The sequence below is a fragment of the Microtus ochrogaster genome, chromosome 2, assembly GCF_000317375.1.
Source record: "Microtus ochrogaster isolate Prairie Vole_2 chromosome 2, MicOch1.0, whole genome shotgun sequence".
Taxonomy (NCBI): domain Eukaryota; kingdom Metazoa; phylum Chordata; class Mammalia; order Rodentia; family Cricetidae; genus Microtus; species Microtus ochrogaster.
The window spans coordinates 26,612,201-26,635,426 of record NC_022010.1 but is presented as its reverse complement, the minus strand read 5'-3'; the positions used below and the strand labels follow the sequence as shown (position 1 = coordinate 26,635,426).

The 23,226-nt window shown below is 43.6% G+C and overlaps 1 protein-coding gene across 1 annotated transcript in view; it reads right to left on the bottom strand.

The window, feature by feature from the left end:
- Window positions 1–23,226, bottom strand: part of Galnt17 (polypeptide N-acetylgalactosaminyltransferase 17) — a 427,390-nt gene that overhangs the window by 65,820 nt on the left and 338,344 nt on the right. Inside the window, exon 6 of the mRNA XM_013350719.2 lies at window positions 18,854–18,971. Coding sequence (XP_013206173.2) covers window positions 18,854–18,971 — 118 coding nt within the window. The remainder of the gene's footprint in view (window positions 1–18,853; window positions 18,972–23,226) is intronic.

Sequence of the window (23,226 nt, the reverse complement as noted above, 5' to 3'; positions counted from 1 at the left end):
TCTCTGTCCCTGTGTGTCTCTCTGTCTCTGTGTGTATCTCTGTGTATTATCTGTCTCTCTCTGCCTTTATATGTGTCTGTGTTGTATCTCTGTCTCTGTGTGTATCTGTGTATGTATCTCTGTCTCTCTCTCCATCTCTGTGTGTATCTGTGTGTGTCTCTCCCCGTGTATGTGCGTATCTCTCTGTGTGCATATCTCTGTCTCTCTCTCTTGTGTGTGTGTGTGTGTGTGTGTGTGTGTGTGTGTGCCTGTGTGTGCCTGTGTGTAAATGGATGAAGAAGGGTTAAGGAAGATGAGGCAACAGAGGATATAGCATCAACTCCATAATCCCAAGGGCCTACCAAGAAGTATTTCTCAACACAGAAGGCGGAGGGGCAGGAGGGTGTCAGGCCCACTAGGAGATGGAAAACTGCAGTAAGACATGACTATGAACAGCACTCCTGGAGACAGGAATGAGCAGTTAGTCCCAGCGATAAGCTTAGATGCCACAAAAGGTCAATAAAATCAGACATGCTTATGGTGAAAGATGGGACAATTTCACTAAAATATATTGCTGTAGAGAGCTGCCCAGACCTTTGTCTGCTGTGAGCCTACCATCTGAGCACACTGGTCACACACAGGACAGACCCACAATAGAGAGGGGAACGTCTGCAGTAGCGTGAATGAATTAATTGCAAACCATAAACTCTGAGCTTGTTCCACTGTGAACTTATATTAACTCTCTGTGCTTGAGCTCAGTTTTAATGAATCTTTCTTCCCACAGAATGTCATTCCTCCTCTTGGTCTTTGAAGGCATAGTTGGGTTTCAGTCTGGATCCCACACACTCTGCAGTCCTCTTCTGAAATAACAGAAGGTTCCACCTACTCCTGAATCAATGTCTCTTTATGCCTCATGGTAATCACCAATTTCTTCTTCCTCTCCCTTGATTTCGTTACCTTTAATGGTTTTTGTTCTCTCTCTCTCTCTCTCTCTCTCTCTCTCTCTCTCTCTCTCTCTCTTTCTCTCTCTCTCTCTGTGTGTGTGTGTGTGTGTGTGTGTGTGTGTGTGAGAGAGAGAGAGAGAGAGAGAGAGAGAGAGAGAGAGAGAGAGAGAGAGAGAGTTTGATACTGGGGATTGAACACAGGGCCTCGTGCATTTGAAGGAAGCACCCTACCCCTGCATTACATCCCTGTCCTGTTTATACCTTTTCTTTTGAGACATGGCCTCACTAAGTTTCCTGGGAAGGTACTGAATTTTCTCATCCTTCTGCCTCCATTTCATGGGTAGCTGTCATTGCAAGCCTGTATGACACTATCCAGCTGGACCTCCTCACCTTTATATCCTGGTCTAGTTTCCTTTCTGTTCCTGTGATAAAATACCCTGATAAAGAACAACTTAGGGTAGCAAGAGTTTATCTGATCTCTAAATTGGGGTTACAGTCCATCACTGAAGGGCATTCGAGGCACACACTCAAGCAGTTGGTAACGTCACATCTACAGTCAAGAGCAAAGAGAATAAACACATCTTCCCTTGTTGGCTCGCTTGCTCTCAGCTAGCTAGGTTTCAGGACCCCTTGCCTAGATAACGGTGCCTCCTACAGGGGGCTGGCTCTTCCTTCATCAATTAAAAATCAAGACAACTCTTCCACAGACATATCCATAGGCCAACCTGATCTAGTAAATTCCTCATTAAGACTCTTTCCCGGGTGAGTCTACAGTGTGTGTCAAGTTGACAGTTAAAACTAACCAGCAAGATACACTCCTTGTCAACCTGACATGCAAACATGTCACTTGAAGCCATAACTTTCCATGTGCTTGTTCCCCAAAGTCTAGTGTTAATATCCTAGTATAAAATACTGTCCATCACATGCCTTAAGAACCCCACATTCTCTGCTTTCAACCTTGTAGGTGCACTCTTACTCTGTAAACATAATCAGCCCCCAGTTCTGTAATCATGGATCCAACCCAGCTTGAACTGAAGTAATAAAAAAAAAGTAGGCCCCCTTTTTTTCCCCTGAAACAGTATGGTATAATAACTATTTACATAATACTTAGATTCTATTACATGTGATTTACAAATTTAGAGATGGTTAAACATATATCAGAGGATTGTTAGAAGTTACATACAAATACAGGCAAAGAAAATTTTCTTTCTTTTGAAAGGAATTCTCACTCTGTAGCCTAGCTAGTCTTAAACTCTTAGGTAGCCTCCTATGTCACCTCAACCCCCTTCCGGTTTCTTTTCTGCTGCTGTGATAAAAGACCCCTTACTAAAGCAACATAAGGGAGGCAAAGGCCTATTGTCTCACACTTCCAAGTTACAGTCCGTCAATGCGGGGACTCAAGTCAAGGCAGGGACTTACACAGCCAGTTGCACGGTTCCCATAATCAAGAGCAGAGAGAAAATGAACACATAGATCCTTACTTGCTTAATCTTAGCTAACCTTCTCTCTTATACAGTTCGGGATCAGCTTCCTAGGGAATAGCACCACCCATAGTGGACTGTATTCAATTAACAATAGACAGTCTCTTATACAAATGCCCATAGGCCATCCTGATCTGGACAGTTTCTCGATTGGTATGATCTTCCCGGGTGATTTTTGGTTTTGACAACTTGGCTTTTAAAATTAACATCACAACCACTATGCCTAACTCTATAAGATTTATATAAAGATAAAATCCAAGGAGTGAAGTATCTCAGAATCAATCCCCTGCTGTAACTAAGCAATAAATATATTAACTGAAAGATTAAGAGAAGGCTAAACAATGCTGTCACCAAGCCAACGTTTCTTTAAGGTTAAACACATTAGCACTGAAGAGTGGGGTAGGTCTGGTTTAAAGAATGTGGATCCCAAATCCAGAACATATACGGAAAAAAGCCAGTGACCACTAACACTGGAAAAGGTGGATGTTATGTAAATAACCAATAAAGGGTTATGGTCGTCTGGGGCTCCATCCCCTCCACTACGCCCCCATCACCAGCTCTTTACCCTACTCCTATTCCTCCAGGTCTGTCTCTATTTCATTATCCATGTTTCTCTGGTTCACTTCTTTCTTCCAGAACACAGAGACCTGCACATTTCAGCAGATGTCCTCTGGACTCAGATCCTTGCTTGTAACATAGGCATTGGCTGAAGAGAAAATGGCAAATGTCTTGTTACTGTTGAGGTTTGCGCTCCGGCTAGCTGTCAAGGAACAAGGGAATCTTGTTGTGTAGAAGACAGGAACCCGGTGTTCTCCAGCAGAACTCTACCATGAACCTGCAAATGGTCTCCTTTGATTATGGTCTCCCCTGCAATATGGATTCAAATGGGGCAGGGGAGAAGGAAGGAGAGGGGAATCTGGGAGACACCAACATTGCAGATTCCATGGTCGTAAGTTCATTCTTGATGGCTCAGTGGGTAAAGCACTTGCCACATGTGCAAGCATGAAGACCTGCATTCAGATTTCTAGGACCCCCATGTGGATCCAGACACTGTGGTGCGTGTCTATAAACACAGCACTGTTATTGCCCAGCGAGAGGAGAGGCACACAGATTCTCTGGAACCTAGAGGGCGGGATATCCTGGTGTGCTCATCACCAAACAATAAGAAATCCTGCAGAATATGAAGACAGAGACCAGAGGTTGTCTCTCCACACATATATTATGGTATGTATATGCCTGCACTTACTTACATACATACATAATACATACATACATACATACATACATACACACACATAGCCCTGCACACACGCATGTGGACACATAACACACACACTTATATAGGAATTCCACTCTTAATTTGAAATTCTCCAAATAGCCATACATCACAGAAAGTTTCTTCAAAGAGAAAACATCAAAGACACAACTTTTAGAGCCTTCCCAGGTTACCACTGGCCATCAAAGCAGGGTCAAGTTGTTTTAAAGTGCATGCTGGGCAGGGTCTGGGCTCCACTAACCCAGCGATAGGCCCTTCAGAGCTGAAACCAGACTCTCTCTGCAGCATGTAAGGATAAAAATAGCTAAAACTTTGGAGTCTGAAAAGACAGCAATACCTTTTAAAAGTTTAACATGAAATAGCGTCCCTGCTTTTTGTGGATGTATAGTTTGGGCAGGGAAATAGTCTGTGTTATTAAAGGGATGATCGTAAAATTCTTTCCCGAAAAGATCACCAGTTTAGGACAAGAAAGAACTCTGGAAACAGGCCCCAGGGGAAGCCAAGAGCATATGGATTTGCTAACCAAGTGTGAAAGGGTCTGGCTGAGCCAGTCTGTCGTGGGGTGGCTGGAAAAGTCGATTTGAGGCTGTGCAGCCAAGCCTGTTCCTGCCCCCACTCTGCAGTTGCTCTAAGGCAAATGTGAAGGGGTTGCAATCAGCCCAACCCCAGGTACTTTCTTCTTCCTTTCGGTTTGTTCTTCAATATCACACCTGAATGGGGGTCATTCCTGACCACAAATGCTCCAGTCTCTCCCGAGACACCCATCCTTATCATTTCATTCTTTAAATTTGAAGATTGAATTTATTATTTGTGTGCATGTATGTGAGTCTGTGTGCTGGTATGCACATGAACTCAAACTCTGTGTCCATGGTGATCAGAAGAGGGCACTGGATTCCCAAATCTGGAGTTACAGATGGTTATGAAGTCCCAAAGTGGATGCTGGGAAATGAAGCAGTATACACTCTTAACTGCTGTGCCATTTCTCCAGCTCCCAACCCCCCTCCTCAAACTCAAATTCTTTTCCAGAACCCTCAGTAATCTTCCTTTGGGTAATATCCCCTATTTATTACTATCTATGGATTGAATTACTTAATATCTAGCCTCCAGCCAGATTGTCATTGTTATGATGTCAGATACCTCTGACTAATTCAGGTCTCAGATTAGTGAGCAGCTAGCTTTCTTATATAGTCCAGGACTACCTGCATAGGTATGGTGCTGCCCACAATGGACTGGGCCATCTTACATCAATTAACATTCAAGACATTCTGTCACAGCCAAGGCAACGGATCAGCCTCATCTGGAACCCTCAGTTGAGACTCCCCTCTCAGCTGACTCCAGGCTGTCACGTTGACAGAGCCAAAGTATGGTGTGTTAATGACATACTTTCTTGCTGCAGAGGACAGAGACAGCCTAATCACAGGGGAGTATGTATGTAAGCATCTTATGAATAAGGAAACCACACCTGTCCTCAGAGTAAGGAATGAAACTGCCTCATGGTAAGACAGGGAGAGATGCAGGATGTTCACAAAGAGATAGGGAGTGACATGTGACTATAGAAGCAGACAAGGAGGGATATTGCTGCAAGGCAGGGGTACAAAGTGTCTGGTGGTCACCACCAGGAGCCAGGGAGAAGATGGGACAGAGTCTCATTGTGACTTGCAGAGTGGCACACGTCGCTCTCCATTATAATTATTCTCATGTCGCTTTTATTAGACCATGGACCCATGAGATGTCACCATGACCACAACTTAAAGGTGGGGTGGGGGTGCTTGGACTCAAGAAGAGGAACCAGCCAGGCCTAGTGGTGTATGCCTGCAACTCTAGCCACTAAAAAGACATAGAACATCCTGGGCTACATGATGAGTTCAAGGAGTTCAAAATCAGCCTGGGCTATACAGGAAGTTCAAGGACAACCTACACTACCTACTGAGACTCTGTCCTACAGTTTAAGAAGTATAAAGAGTGCCAGGAACTTAACTGACTAATATAATGTTGGGAGAATCCTCCATTCTAAGCACAAATAGCCTTGCAATCCCTCCGGACCTTAGGCAGCTGACATGGTACTATGTGTGTGGCTTGTCTTCTCACTGTGACAATACGCGACGGGGTACCATTAAGAAGGAAGGGCCCAAAGCTCCTTCTTCAGTCCACCATGGTGGCAGGAGTGTGTGACTGGGGCTGCTCACATTTTAGTGGGCTAGGAAGAAACCTTAGGTGGTATCCGGGGAAGTCTATCACCTCCAAGGCTCACCCCCTGTCTGGTGACATAGGCTCCTTTTCCTAAAGATCCCACAAGCTTTCGGATAGCACCACCAGTTGGTCACCAAGTGTTCAAAGACATGAGTCTGTGGGAGACATTTCACAGTCGCAAACATGACAGACATCTTCCCTCTTAGTGTCCCAGGAAGCAAAGAAGGGAGGAGACAGCATTTTTCATACAAGCACGTCTCCATGGGCCAAAGGATGGAACACCAGAGATGGAGCCCATTGGCTTTCCTGAGAGGTATCAAAGGCCCACGAGACTCTGAGGCATTCCTCTGTTTTGCTGAGGAAGCTCTGGGATTTTAAACAGTTGGATTAGAAGTCCCCTGGGGTGTGAGCCCAGAGTGTTTCTGTGTACATCCTCTCCAGTCGATGGAGGGCTGCTTACACTAACAGAAAATAAACTAGTTTTATCCAAAACAGACCAGTAGCACTCTGAGTATCATTTCTGGTTTCTCCAGGAAAATCGTGAAAACTGCCAAGAAACACACCAGGATACCACCTTCTAGTCTCCTGGCCCAGAAACACAGGCATAAATCTCCTCTCCGTCAGTGAAGTCTTGAGTGGAGAGAATGGTATAAATTCAAGTTCACGTTTACAGGGAATCAAATTATTGCTTTATTCCCAGGGAGATGAGTAAGAGTGACAGAGTTTCTGGAGTTGTAAAAATAGATGGATGCTTCTTATAAAATAACTCACAGACGTCCGAGGTCATTTATGATCGAATCTGGCAGGCCGGGGAGTGGGCGAGGGAAATTCCAAGCAGAATAACCCACACAATTTTCCAGCCGTAGAGCAAATGGCGTGGCTATTATGATAACACATTCTGGCAGAGCAAATGTATCTCCTCTTAATAGAAATACATTAGGCGCCATTTATAAAAATATCAACAGAGCAGTTCTGTTTCTTGAACTATAGCTTAGACATAAACATCACACAATTTATGGATGAGGAAATCCAATTTCATGCCATCTCAAACACATTTTTTGTTTATTACGTAAGGACAGTTCTCGTATACAAGAGAGTGTGTGGCACGGACTGTGCAGGGCGGGCATGGTACATGCCGGTGCGTGTATATAAAGACTGCGGTAGAGGGAGCCCTGAGTGAGGAAAATCCTGAGTGTGTTGTTGATCTGGGATCAGTCCTGCCAAGGACCCCAGCGCCTCAAACCCATGGAGGAATGGCACAGCCTTTTCCTCAGGGGTGAGGCTCAGAGGGACATGGCGAAGCCTGCAGTTCTGGTCAGTGTGAGGATACTGACAGCATGTAGAGACAGTGTCCACAGTAGCTTTCTCTCCCCGGTTATTCACAGCCTGGAGACTGCGCCCATGGAAGCCTGCTAAGCCGGACTCCTTGTTCAGCTGTAAAATGTGAGCTCTACTTTCTCATTCACCTGTATGTAATAAACCTGCCTCCCTGTTCAACTCTATACGATATACAGGTGGAATTTCCAGGGTGCTGTGGTTCTTCTCCAGCAGAGAGCCCAGTCTACCACACCCCAGCTTTTCTGAGTGTCTGTCAGTCATTTCTGTCTTTCCCCAACACCCTAGTCAGGGCCAAGCCTCCAAAGCCATGTGTGAATACAGCAGATGGCCAACACCCTATCCTATCTATTACAAATAGGATTGTTTTAGGAGATATATTTATCCAACCCTGAGTGTCTCCTAGATTAGTGGTTCTCCACCTTCCTAATGCTGCAACCCTTTAATACATTTCCTCGTGTTCTGGTGACCCCCAAACCATTATTTTGTTTTTACTTTATAACTGCAATTTTGCTACAGTTATGAATCAAAATGTAAATATCTGATTTGCAGGATATCTCATATGTGACCCGACCAAAGGGGTCAGGACCCACAGGCTGAGGACCATTGTACTAGATGCTGACATCACTGTATATCAGCAGTGTTGGCATAGTTACCCCAGTCATGAAAAGATAAGTATTTCAGACAGTCTGTGGAAACCATTATGGAACTCCAAGTTGAGTCCTGAGTCTTCTTGGACAATTACTTGATGTCTGTCCACCCCACCGTTGCCTTCTGTAACCTGAGATCCACAGTGACTAACAGGTGTCTTGGAAGCACAAGAGTCTGTGCTGTCTGTGAAGTGTCACAGGGTTAGTGCTGATCAACGGGACTTTTGCATGTTTGCATGCATGCATGTGAGCGTCCTTGCGTGTATGCCTGCATGTGGAGGCCAGAGAGGTAAACATCAGTTGCCATTCCTCGGGCACCGTCCTCCTTGTTCTGTTTGAGACAGAGCATCTCCCTGACCTGGAGGTCACGCACCAGACTAAGCTGGCTAGCAGGCAGGCCCCATTGATCTTCTCGTACCTGATTCCTGAGTGGTGGGATTATAGGCATGTATCACCATGCTTGTCTTAAAAATTGCAAACTTAGAAGGCTTGATGGCTTCTTACAACCTTAAACAGGCATCTTCTTAACCATTCCAGTTACTCAGTCCCTAGGTGTTTACTTGAGCAAAATCAAAACATGAACCCAAAAAAGGTTTGTAGGGGAATCCTCATAATAATTCCAAATTGAAAATGACCCAACCGTTCCTCAGCAGGGAAATGAAAACAACGGGTCACCTTGTATTCTCACAGTGAAATCTTTCCTTCTCAACAATCCAAAGAATGCACCACCTAGGGGTTGTGGAGCTGGCTCAGTGGGCAAGGGTGACTATCAAGCAAGTCTGGCGACCTGAGTTCAACCCCCCAAACCCACACAGATTTGAGAGGAGAGAACTGACTCCATAAATTGTACGCAATGCCCCATACACAAACACAATGATAATAATAAACTAAGTCACAGTGAAAAAAGAATGAAGCCGGATGTAGTGGCGCACCCCTTTAATCCTAGCACTGAGGAAGCAGAGGCTGGTGGGTTTCTGTGCGTTCAAGGCTAGCCTGGTCCACAAAGTGAGAGCCTGTCTTTTTAAAAAATAGAGCTTCTGGTTCATGCAGCAACCACATGAGAATCTCAGAAACTCGAACTGAGTTGACTGTGGCTAGCTACAATACGGTCTAAATATTCTGACGCCATTTTCATTGGGCTCTGGCATCTTCTCCACTGACCAGTGGCACAGGGTATCAGAACATTATAACCTAGATTATAGCCTAAATGGAAGGGTCTGGGGAAGCAGAAAGAACTGAGGAGCCAAAGAAGGCTCTTCCCAGGCAGATTATGTTCAATGTCACATTGGGAGATGATTGTAGAGGTTTATGCAAATGTGGGAACCTTCCACTTAAGACTGACAATCACTGTGGTTTTATTATATTAAATTATGCCTTCATAAAAATACATACAGGTTGGGAAAATGACTATAATGGATTTAGACACATAAAAAGTATATTTAAAAATTTTTGACACCAAATTACCAGGAAATAAAATGACCTCTTTGGTCAACTTTAGAAGTTGCCATGGCACCGACATCTTTCTAAAAATTGTTTAAGTATAAAGAAGGAATGAGCATTTGCCAAGGTTTTCTGGCTTGAAGTGTGTGTCAGCTACCCAAACATCTGAAGAAGAGAGCTTTCTGATGAAGAGTTACAGCTTAGCAATGCAGACTGGATGCAGATTGTTAAAAAAGAAAATCACTATTTCCCAGGCACGAATGAAATAATGGGTGTAGGGGAAGATGCTGGTGCTGCTGACACCATTAATTAGATGAAAGGTTGATGGGGGAATTTTATAATGCCTCAGTCAAGCTGACAACACCTGAGTCGAGTCCAGCATTGCATCTTAACACCACTAAAACAGGACAACGGGAACTGTGTTAGCTCTACTAATGTGCATGGCAGGAAGAGCACAGCACGATCTATGGTTTGCTGGCCTGTGAGGGAGTGAGAGAAGAGGAGAGAGAGGGAGGAAGGAAGAGAAGATGTAAAGAAAGGAAGAGGGAAGAAAAGAAGAAATAAAGGGAAGAAATGAAGGAAGAGGGAAGAAAGAGTAAGAAAGGAGGGCAGGAGGTAGGGTAAAAAGGGAAGAGAGGGGTATAAGGAGGGGAGAGGGAGGGAGCAAGAGAAGAACAATAGAAAGAAGGCAGGAAGGAGGAAAGGAGGAAAGAACCGTGGTGGTCTGAACAAGAATGTCCCCTCTACAGGCTCGTGCATTTGAATGCTTAGTTGGTTCTTCATTAAGAGTGGCAATGCTTGAGAAGGATTAGGAGGTGTGGCCTTACTGGAGTAGGTGTGGCCTTGCTGGAGGAAGTGTGTCACTAGGGGTGAGCTTTGAGGTTTCAGAACCCAAGCCAGACCCAGTGTCTCTCTTCTTGAAGCCTGTGGATCCAGCCTGTAGAACTCCCAGCCACTTCAGCTACTTCCTGGTACCATGTCTGCCTGCGTGCCACCATGCTTCCCGTCATGATGATAATGGACTAAACTGAAACTGTAAGCCAGCCACAACTAAGTACGTTCTTGTAAAGAGTTGCTGTGGTCATGCTGTGTCTTCACAGCAACAAAACATAGACTAAGACAAGAGTAACGTGAGAAAGGGAGGGAGGAAAGGGGACAGGAAGTAGAGAGAACTGGAAAGAACAACTAGAATCAACTTTCTGTATCTAAGTACTTGAGATATGACTCAGGGGTAGAGTTTTTATGGTGGATTTCTGGCATATAACGGAGATGAAGAAAGCAGAAACAGAAGTAGCAAGCAAAAACCTTTCTACATCTTCTTATGATTTACAGATAGTAGACATTAGAGTCACCAGTTAAAGACACCAAAGGGAATCGATTTATCCAAATCCCGATTGTGCAAAACTTTATAAGACAAATGATGGCTTCTTTTAAAATAGGACAGAGAAATGGAGTTGGATAGATGATTCAATGGTCATACAGAAGACCATGTTTAGTTCCCAGCATCCGTGCTGGTATCTCACAACTACTTGTAACTGTACCTCCAGGGGTCACAACATCCTCTTCTGGCCTCCACAGACATCTGCACTCACATGCATGTACCATACAAACACATGACTAAAAACAACACAATAAATCTTCGAAAAAATGAACAGTGTGTAATTATGTGGGGAAGAGATTAAAAGATACTTACGAGACACCAAGGAAGTGTGACGTGTAGGCAGATCTCGTTTGAAGTCTCATTTGAACAAACCAAGTGTTAAAACAATGTGCTGTTTGAGAAAATGTGACAGCATTTTGAGGAATATTTTTGTGAAAATACGAATATTAAATTTTGTTAAGTGTCATGTTACATCAAGTCTATTATGTTTTAAGAAAGTCTTTATATGTTAGCAGAGAGCTAAAAGTAGTTTAGGTTCATGTCTGCGAATTTGCTTTTAAAACACTAGGAATTTAGTAGAAAAAAGATCCCAAACACAGCTAAATGTTGACATTCATTTAACTTGAATAATTCATGCACTTGGAATCATTATATTGTTCTGTTTTTGTTAGTGTGTTTCAAATTTCCCTAAGAAAATATTGAATTAAAAGAAAGGAAATGGAGGCTGGAGAGAGTGGGTAAGAGCACCGGTTGTTCTCCCACAGGACCTGGGTTCAATTCTCAGCATTCACATGACAGGTCACAACTATAATTCCAGTTCCAGTGGACCTGACTCCCTCACACAAACATATGCACAGGTCAAATACTAACACACATATAAATTAAATGAATAAATTAAAATTGCTTAAAAAGAGAAGGAAGGAAGGAAGGAAGGAAGGAAGGAAGGAAGGAAAGAAAGAAAGAAAGAAAGAAAGAAAGAAAGAAAGAAAGAAAGAAAGTCGGTCATAAATGGCCAGGTATTAGTAGCACATGCCTTTAATGCCAACACTTGGGAAGCAAAGATAGGTGGACTTCTGTGAGATTCAGGCCAACCTTGTCTACAGGAGGAGTTCTAGGACAGTCAAAGCTACACAGAGAAATGAAAGACCAGAGAGGGGGAGAGAGAGAGAAAAAGAGAGAGAGACAGAGAGAGAGAGAGAGAGAGAGAGAGAGAGAGAGAGAAAAGAAAGAAAGAAAGAAAGAAAGAAAGAAAGAAAGAAAGAAAGAAAGAAAGTTCATATCACAATCACAATTTATCTTGAAGGGGTAGAAGAAAATTAAGAAACAAAGAAATCTAGATCCATTTACTCAGTCAGGGTAGAAAGAATACCCAACTGGTCTAGAATTCAACTTTAGGGACCAGTGTGAGGGCTTGGCAGATAAAGGTGCTTTTTTGCCAAGGCTGATGTCCTGAGTTTGATCTCTGGGACCCATGTGACAGAAGAAGAGAACCAACTCCTGCAATCTGTCTTCTGACCTCCACACACACACACACACACACACACCACAACTCACATGCTTCACCCTCACACACGATAATAAATAAATAAATAAATAAATAAATAAATAAATAATAAAATCTAACTCTACATAATTGTAGACATCCTACCAAGAGAATCCTGTTTGTTCTATAAATGATTTCTATTTATTCGTGTTTTTTGGAAGTTCTCTCGAGGCAGGGTTCTTTGGTGGGTGTGTGTATTACAGTTATACACCAGGCATATATGATACACACACACACACACACACACACACACACACACACACACACACAAATGTCGCCCCCTTCCACAAATTAGTGTGCCAACATGGTGGACTAAATCCATGTAAAACCTGAGAAAGCTTTAAAAGGAATTCTAAACATAAAAGAACAGAGTTAAGCATGGCTTGGTAGTGGCATTTTCTTGGGTGGGATCTGTTTGCTGGAAGTAAGCAGAGGCATGGCTTCTTTAAGAGAAGTTTTCCATATTCAGCAGTAGCAGAAAAAAATCCATGCCATTTTGAAATGCTAGCTTTCTAGGCTGTGCTGTCAGCACAACCTCTGGCTCTTTCAGGAGGCTGAGCATTTAAATGGGGTTTGTAAGCAGCATGTTACAAACTGCTTAATGTCTCGACATAGACCCATTGAATACTTGGAACTGGGGTGGTGTGCGCAGCTCAGAGGCAGTGAACAGACCTCCTCTGCCATGTCAGATTGGGCAGAACAAGCAGGCAGGATGTATATACTTTAGTAATGGCACGTCATAAGTTTTTAAGAAGCACTTAGCATTTTAAGAAGCGCTCCTGGACAGTAAAGAATTACAGATACACAATAGGACAGATTCAGACTTAAAAAATCTCTAAATGGGTCACAGTATTAAATAAATGTACATAGGCTTGGGAGAGAGAAGAAAAAGAGTATAGAGTTATAAAAAGAATAGACAGTCAAATTGAAAGGAGTAAAGAAAAATAAGCCATGTAAAGATGAAAAATTCACAGTCTGGATTATGTAAATTATTGTGTTTTCTTTGAATTTTTTGACTGTAAAGGAGCTAAGTAACCAACATATATACTTTAAAGGTATCTTGACTTCAGAATTTGAGTCTAAGGATATGTTGCTTTGGAAAAGAGGTTCTTTTGTTTCCACAGAGGTTGAGAACCTGTGGAATCATCCCAGACTAATGTAGTTTGATGGACCAAGACCCCCTGAAAGATTGCCTTGAACACCCTTCAAAAAGTTACTTTGACCAATAAACAGCAGGAAGCAGTTTGGAGAATAACTACACCCATATTCCCAAATATTATTTATAAATGTTTCTTTACATTTAAAGGGAGATATGCTATAGAGATTTTCATTGGCATGGATCTTGCTTTATGGATACAAATTTAAGGTCAATTTTGTTATACTGTACACATATATATGTATATATATATATATATATATATATATATATATTTCTGCTCTTGATTAAGGTATTGTGTTTGTGCAGCTCATTTTAAAATGTAATTTATAATAAAAATATAGGTTAATAGATAATCATCTATAATAGTCAAGCTTGTAGTCATGTTAGTTAGATTTTTTAGATGTACAGAGATGAATTTCAGATGGATAGGGATTCTTCAAATCTTTCAAAGACTACAGAATATGGCATTTAAAGTGTTTTAAGAATTTAGGACTTTTCATGACAATGAGACTCATCTGCACCTGGCAGTATCAATCTACTTCAAGAGGAAGATAGGCATTGAAGAAGCTCCTTATAGAGTTGGTTGGCCATTTGGCCAAGAAACTGCTCTTGCCTGGACTGCTTGATAAACTGGACATGCAGGACCCACAGAGAAATGGCTGCTGAACTTGCCTAAAGGTGAGATGATCTTTTGGGGTTCCTGCTTCATGAAAGAGTCTGATAGACATTATGCAGGATACAGAAGAAAGTTACTGACAAACTGCCAATATAGGTGGAATAGTCTTTGAAATTTCCTGCTTCACGGAAAAGTCTGCTGGATATTATGGGCCTGTAGGCTGAAGATGGACGCTCCAATGGTACAGAAGAACTTTGGGTGACTGTCCAGACAGTGAGATGTCTCTGTCAATTCTAGAGTTTTGGAAGTTGCTTACAATGAACTTATTATTTACGTAGGTAATATTATATCCTTTTGGAGTCTTTGATGGAGTTGAAGAATTATAGTTATAGTTTTCCCTAGTTATAATAAAAGATAAAGTATATATGTATATATACATATATATACAAAATAAATATTGTAACTATAATTCTTGCTTGATACCTGTTTTGTATATGTAATTTTACTATGTAATAAAAACCTTTTTTATTTAAACAGAAAAGGGGAGGTGATGTGGGATTCCCCTCTGTATGTTGTGAACATCATTGGTTAATAAAGTAACTGCTTTGGGCCTATAGCAGAGCTATAGGGGAACAGAGCTAGGTGGGAAAAACTAAACTGAATGCTGGGAGAAAAAAAGAAGAGTCAGGAAGAAGCCATGTAGCCTTGCCAGAGACAGACGCTGCAACTTTTCCAGGTAAGCCACAGCCTCGTGGTGATACACAGATGAATAAAAATGGGTTAAATTGAGATGTAAGAGTTAGCCAATAAGAAGCTAGAGCTAATGGCCAAGCAGTGATTTAATTAATACATTTTCTGTGCTGTTATTTCAGTTCTGGATGACCAGGATGAACAAGCCCTCCTCCTTCAATAAGAATTCTCTGCCAAGGGTCCATGAGATTGGACACTGAGTCCCCAGCTGGTGGTACTGTTTGAGAGGGTTCTTTAGGTTCATGAATAAAGGAGAATAAGATAGTAAACATCCATTTTCTGGTAGCCTGGAAGTGACCATCTCTCTCCATTTCCCCTTAGAGACAGCTGCAGGACAAGGCTTAGTGATACTCCTATATTGTAAGGGTTCATTATACATTATACCTTTTCTCTGGACACTAAGTAATACAGTGGAAAAATCAAATAACACCTCATTTCAACTTATTTAAAAGTAATTTATCTCTTCTTTCCTTGGAAATCTTTTCTCTCTTAAGATTCAGAGATTTGGACTGGTGAGATGGTTCGTTTCGTATTTAAAGGCTTGCCCCGATGCCTAACAACCTGAGCTCCATTCCCAGAACTCCGCAGGGTGGAAGGAGAGAACAAACTCCTGTAAACTGTCCTCTAACCGCTAGACACACACACACACACATATACACACACACACACACACACACCGTAACACACATTTACAAACATATACATACACATGTGTACACACACAATATAATAAGAAAAGATCTAGATGCTGTCGTCACGTTTTGTCAGTGGTTTCTGATTAACATTACCCAGGAAACACACCCAATCTTTCAAATTCTGCTCTTATTTTCCCTTCCCAGCCCTGAGTAGTGTGTGGTCTTGGTTGCCTCTGACCCTGCCACTCCATTGACTGCTTTAGTGCCAGGCATCCGGCTGCTTTGCATGGAAGCAACCGCGCGCTCAAGAGCCAGCTCTGCTTCTTTAGCTTTCTGAACCAGAGGAAAGCTCCCTGTACTGATGCATCTTACACACCGAGGACAGGATTAGGAGGGAACAGATTTCACAGGGTTCTGAGAAAGATCTCAGAAGGACCTGGCTCCTGTTTTATTTATTTTTTTAACTGTTTATTTATTTTTATGTATACAATATTCTGTCTGTGTGTAAGTCTGCAGGCCAGAAGAGGGCACCAGACCCCATTACAGATGGTTGTGAGCCACCATGTGGTTGCTGGGAATTGAACTCAGAACCTTTGGAAGAGCAGGCAATGCTCTTAACCACTGAGCCATCTCTCCAGCCCCCTGGCTCCTGTTTTTTAAAAAAAAAAACTGCCAAGAAAAGACAGCGTTCGCATACCGAACAATGCTGTAAAGTGTAGAATGCATAGCAAGTCAGACATCAAAATACCCCACAGGCCTGGGCGGTCTATGCTATTTCCTTCCTTTTTAAAATGTACTGATTTATTTCTGAGGCATGCCCATGCTGTGGCACACATGTGAGTGTCAGAGAGCACTTCTGTGTGGATTCTGGAGGCTGCCAGACTCCCTGCAGCACTCCTTTACACTCTGCCATCTCGCCGGCCCTCTGTGTAATTTTTATAGGTGAAATTATATACACACGTGAACGTGTACAATGAGTGAAAATCATATTAGTGTATGTAGAAAGTTCTTCACTACTTCCTCTCCGCTTCCTCTCCTCTCTCTGCCCCTCTTTTTCCTTCCTTCCTTCCTTTATTTCTCTCCTTTTTATTTCTTCCCCTTTCTTCTTTTCAACACAAGATCTCCCTGTAGCCTAGGCTGGTTTTGAATACATCATCTTCCCAGCTCTGCTTTCCAAGTGCCAGGATGGCAGGCACGTACCACCAGACCTGGTAGTATGGGAATCTACTTCCTAACAGGACATTTATTATTTAGCTAGTGTTTGCTCCACGCTGTATAAACCAGGAATATAACCTATAAAACACAGCAGTGTGCATCCATTTCTTTCACTTAACAGGGAGCTCTGGTGTATTAGCTACTTTTTGTTGCTGTGATGAAAATACATAATGACATAAGCCTGGTTCACAAGCTTGAGGACTGGGGTTCAGATCCCCCAAAACCCATGTAAACGTCAGGTGTGCGTGGAAGACCATCTGTAATTTCAGCCTCAGAAGGAGGAGGCAGAGGATCCACAGAGCAAGCCAGTGAGCAACACTAGTCACGTTGGTGAACTCCAGGTTTGACTGGGAGATCCTGCCTCTATGAATAAGGTGGAAGAATGATAGAAGGTGATTGCATACATGAACCTGGGGCTTCCATGTGCATAAATATACAAAACTATGTATGCTACACACATGCATGAAAAATGAAAAAAAAATTTGAATGTACAATTTAAGAAAGAAAATATTTGTTTACTTATGTTTAGTTATAATGAGACCATTGTACACACACCAAAAAAGTTTAAGGATTGACAGCAAACTTGCCTGGCACTCAAAGCCCTGGGTTCCATTCCGGGTGCCACAAACAAGCAAAACTCTTCTAATTTTCTAAGACAGTGTTCTCAACTTGTGGGTCATGATCCCCTTGAGGGACAAATGACCCTTTCACAGGGGTCGCTAAAGCCCATCAGAAAACACTGACGTTTAATTATGATTTATAACAGTAGCAAAACTACACTTATGAAGTAGCAATGAAAATAATGTTATGGTTGGGGGGTCACCACAGCATGAAGAACAGCATTAAAGGGTTGTAGCGTCAGGAAGACTGAGAAGCACTGGCTTAAGAGATCAGATCTTATGTTCATCTCTCGCCAGCAGCAACTCCATAGGTGCAGGTATGTTAATTAGCTTGATGATACTGATCATTTCACACTATATGTCTATCAAAACATCCCAGACTAAACAGCTTTAAGATATACAGCTTCAAGGAGAGCCTAGCAAAACCAAAGAGTCAAAAGAAAAGGGGAAAGGAAACCCGTCTGTGAGTGTGGGCAGAGGAGCATCGCTCTAATGAACTTCAGCAACACGCTTTGCAGCCACTGACAACAGCCTGAATTGGCCTCAAATGTGGGGGGCCCCTCTTGTCCCTGGTGACCCCTCCAGCCACACATCTACTCGTGCAAGGATAGTGCTTCACCCCCATCCCCACACTTTCTCTCCTGATGTAACCTTTTACCCCTCATTGACATCGTTATCAGAATGTATTTCCTTGAATTCAAGGAAAAAACGGGGACATAGATCTGGAGGTAAGAACACTTGTGCAAGCATGAAGACCTGAGTTCAAATCCATAGCACCTAAGTAAAAAGCTGGCCATTGCTGTAACTCCAGGACTGTGCAAAGTGAGGCCAAGGAGAACTGCTGTGGCTTGCTGGCCTAGTCTAGCTGGAGGCTCAGCCAGGGTCCCTGTCTCTAGGGAATAAGGTAGAGAGTTGTTCTGATTACATTTCTGTTGCTGTGACAGATACCCTAACCAAAATCGATACTGAGAAGGGAGGGCTTATTTGGTTTACTATTCCAGGTTATAGGCCATTATCTGGGGGAAGTCAAGTCAAGAACTTAAGCATCTGATCACATTGCACCCATAGCCAAGGGCAGAGAGAGGACAAATACACCCGTCATTCCTCGCTTGCCTTCAGCTCTCATACACTGTTCAGGGTCCCTTGCCTAAGGAATAGTGCCTCCCATAGTGGACTGTGTCTTCCTTCACCCACCAACAACCAGAGACAATCCTCTACAGACAAGCCTATAGGCCAAACTTATCTAGAAAACTCCTCATGAAGATTCTTCCCAGGTGATTCTAGGTTGTATCCAGTTGACAATTAAAACTAACCCACAACACCATCAAAACGCTTTGGATAGAAATTTTAATTCAGGAGACTACTTGGTTTTCAGAAGAAATTAAAAAGATAAAAGTGCCGGGCTCTCTACTTAGCATCCAGAGCAGGTCACTGAAACATGAGATACACCGGTCAGTCTTTAGAGACGGAAAGCCCAAGTCATCCACACCCAAGAAGTCTTAATGTCTCTGCTTAAATATCTCCGCTGGAATGGACTGGGATAAACAAACCACACTTGATAGGTTTAAGAAGCTTGGAACATACCTCAAGGATGAAGTTCACATCACAAACCAGGAGGAAGGCATGCCAAATTACCCACCTTGATTCCAAGTTCAATATTCTCTCCTCCATACACATCCATCCCAGGGTCTAGCAGACCGATTTCACCAAAGAATTTCCTGTTGACCACGAATGAGCAGCCAATCATGGCTGGTGTCCTGTGGGAGAAAGAAAGAAGCAAGATTGTCAATGTGTAGGTAGGTGACATCTTTTTCCCCCCAGACACTCATAAGGTAGGCAGGGATTTCTGCTCTATTCCTCTTTGAGCCCTTGATTTCCTCGCTTCCCACTCTCCATAAGGCTGCCTTTTAGTGCAGAGGGACAGGAAGTGTTTGCATCTAGGGATATCCCAGAACCCTGATAAATAGGGTAAAAACCAGTCTCATGCATGGTGTTGCACCTACCACATGGAGAGTGGTTCTCACTGTACTCCCAAAAGAGAGGTGACTCTGTGTAAAGGAATTTCAGTATGAGCCGCAGCTCTAATCTGCTCAACCCAGGAAGAAGACACGAATGGTTAAACTTGAAGCATGAAGGTAAACGAGGGGATATGAGGCAGTTAATTTTCAATGTTAACACGCTGGGTTTGGAATCACCTAGGAGACGCACCCACAGTTGTGCTTCCAAGGGTGTTTCCAGAGAGGCTTAACTGAGGAAGAAAGGATCTGACCTCCGCAAGCGGAGGGCGGCACCATCCTATGGGCTGGTGTTAATAAAAAAGAGAGGGCAAAGTAAGCAGTAGCATCATTTCTAGTTGCTACCTGACTGTGGATACAGTGTGGCCAGGAGCCTCATGCTCCCAATGCCAGGATGGACTGTGCCCTCAAACTGTGAGCCCAAATAAACCCTTCCTTTCTTAAGTTGCGTTTGTCAGGTGTTCCGTCACGGCAATGGGTAAAATAACTAACATAGAGTCCAAAATCCAAAGGATCCAGTATCCATGCTCCGTCTGGAGACACTACACCTGGAAGTTGGTGTCTTAGGAAGGAAGAAGACTCAGAGGGGAAAGTACTCTTGTCTCCGGGTATCCGAGACATTGCTCCAACAAAGCTGAAATGCCTCCTCACTGAAACAGGACTACGGAAAGACAGCTCTTCAGGCAGATGTGAGTCCTCCGGAGACCAGAGGAAGCCTGTCCAGTACTGCATCCTGGGTACTTCATCAGAACTTGGAGACAAGGGCTGGGAGGCTGGTCCTGATGGAGTCACACCACTGCTGATAGCACCTTGAGAAGAAGTTGTGGTTGGAATCTGCCACAGTGTCAAGGAGTCTGACAGACTGTGGGAAGGCAAAGTGGAAAGGAGCCCTGGGATGAGGCCCCAGGATGCAGGATCCCTTTGAAACAAATGTAAACAAAGCGCTGTGGGGGTAACCTCATAATGCTAGGAACAAGTGACATTCTTAGCCAAACATTGTGACTAGTTGGTAAAAGATGGGGAGACTTAGTAGCTAAAAGATACACACACGGTCAAGCTGGCCATAGTGGTATACACTTAAAATCCCAGCAGTAGGAGGAAAGTGGAGACAGAAGGGTTTGTGAATTCCAGGACAGCCTGGCTACAGAGAGAGTTCAAGGCAACCCTTTACTATGCCTCAAGTTCAAGGCCAGCCTGAGCTGTATAATAAGTTCAAGGCCAACCTGGGCCACACAGTGAGTTCAAGGAGAGCTTGGGCTACTTGGTGAACTTAAGGCCAGAGCTAGAACACATCATATGTACAAGGCCTATCTAGGGTGCTAAGTGAGTTTAGCCTCAGCTACGTAGTTAATTCACACCCAGCCCAGGTTAGGCTAATGAGTTGAGGCTGGGCCAGCCAGCATTGTCTTTGCCAGTCAATTCAGACCATAACCGCTTGCTATTCTGGGACCATCTGAATGGACTTAACACGATCAGCTGTCCTTGCCTGGGAGAAACAGTTCCCTGGCAGGAAGCTGCCGCTTGACATAATGAGACCTGCTGTGTCCGGTGTCAGGTGAACTATCCTCATCCTCACCATTGGTGAGCGGAGAACAAAGTGTGGCCTCACTTCCACCATAGGCATCCATGCCACCTGTCCAGCCATGTGAGCCGTAGTCAATAGCATGCCGGGGATGATGAGATTCTTGAACGCCTGCATACATCCTCATCTTTTCAAACTCAACGGCAATTACTACCATTAGCACAAACATTTCCACTCAAAATCATTCAAAAATGATAATCATATTAAGGGAATCTGCCAATGCCCTAATCGCTCCATTATAGAGAAGAAGAACAGAAATTAAAAACAATCACTTTTATTGTTGCTATTATACAAAATACATGCACCACACACAACCAGTCCAGCTGACAAAGAGAGAGGCGGGGAAGGAAGAGAGAGTCAGCCAGGAATGGGTGGTAGCCATGAGAATTCCCATTCAGAGGGCTCAAGCTTTCCGGGTTTCCAGGCTAGTCCTTTTCATAGGTTTGACCAAGAGCTTGGCGCTGTTTGCTTCCACATTGTCTATGGTTTGAACCTAAAATATCCCCCACAGGCTGTTTGAGAGGACCTTTAGGGGGCGGGGCCCAGGTGAAAGAAGTAGGTCACTACAGGGGTGGGGTTTTGAAGGTCATACCTCAGACCTGACTTCCAACCTCTGGTTCTTGGTCCACTATAATGTAAGGAGTCTCTATTATCACAAACTCCCACCATGAACTCCTCCATGTTTTCCCAGTCATGATAGAAGAAATGAGACCTTCTAAGACATGGGCCAAAAGATTATCTTTAACCCAAGATGAATCACGATGATTATTAACTTGAAGGGACTTGGGACCACTTAGGAGACAAACCTCTGGGCATGTCTGTGAGGGAGTTTCTAGATTGTGTTCTTTGAGGAGATGTCTTAGGGGTTCTACTGCTATGAAGAGCCCCCCCGACCATGGTAATTCTTATAAATGAAAACACTTAACTGGGGGCCTTCAGAGGTTTCGGTCATTATCATCATGGTGGGACAGGGTGACAGCAGGCAGAGCTCCTGTTTAGAATCCCCCAGGAAAGGGCTGGTGGCATGGCCTAGCCACAGCACACTTATTTAGCAGACGCAAGACCCTGGTTTCGATCCACAGCATCCTCACAGGCATCTCTGCATCAGCTTCAGCGACTCTTGCTCTCAGAGTATTATCAACCCCGGGGCTTTCGGCAGTTGTTGTTATCAGCCCTCTGCTCATAGGCTTGACACCCACGGACCTGGTTCTTCATCAACTGGAAACACTTGAAAATGAAATTGCATCTGTACTGAATATGTCCAGACCTTCCTTCTCTCCTTTAGTCCCTAAGATTATAACGCACACTTGCACGTTGATATCATGCTGAGGTTTTCAGTATTGATATGATTAGTGGCCTAGGAAGATGTCGGTGTTGTGGGAACACCACATTGTCTATGTAAGGGACTTGAGCATACTGGATTGGGTAGCGGTGGTGGGTCCTAGGACTGATCCTCCAGGCACAGAACTGAAGGAGCACTGTGTCAACTTCTTTGGCAATAGGCATCTTCGCTGTTAGCATCCTAGTTACTACAGTGCACGTTGTGAGGTCGTCATGCCCCACTGATTCTCTACATGCTACCCCGTAAACAGTGTGAGGTCCACGAGGGGATGTTGCCCTTCAGTTCCAGAAGCTGGATGTTAAGGACGCAGAGATGTCTCTGAGGATGCTGTGGATCGAAACCAGGGTCTTGTGTCTGCTAAATAAGTGTGCTATGACTTGGCCATCCCACCAGCCTTCCCTGGAGGATTCCAAACAGGAGCTCTACTGCTGTAGCTTGGTAGAACAGAGGAGGGTGGAGAACTATCTGCTGCAGGTTTCTCAGTCCAGCAAAGCCCTTTATTGAGAACCTCACTACTTTGGGGAGATTCCTAATCTTCAAAGTGTCACTGCTTTAGAGATGTCATTAAGCCCATTTCCTGTCCGAGGGACCTGACACTCAGAGACTGTGCTTATCTAGTGTTCCCTTGCTATAGCAAAACACCCAAGATCATTCACTTACAAAGCGAAAAAGTTTATTTGGGCTTAAAAGATTTCAACCTATACTTAGTAGTTCCATTGCTTTCTTAGTGTTTATTATCTTATTGTTGTTGTTATTACTATTACTGTTATTGGGCTCAGGGGATAATTTTAAAGAGCCAGTTCTCTCTTTCCATCATGTGAGTCCCCTGGAATGAACTGATTGTCAGCCTTGCTGTAAAGCCCCTTTATCTGCTGAGCCACCTGGCGGCCAGCTTCAGCAGAGGGCACTGTATAACAAGGGTACAGCAGAGAAAAACTGCCTCCTGGCCAGAGGGCAGGAAGAAAGGAAAAGAACTATCCAAGGGCATCCCCCAACAACGTGTGTGTGTATGTGTGTGTGAGTGTGTGCGTGTGTGTGTGTGTGTGTGTGTGTGTGTGTGTGTGTGTATACAC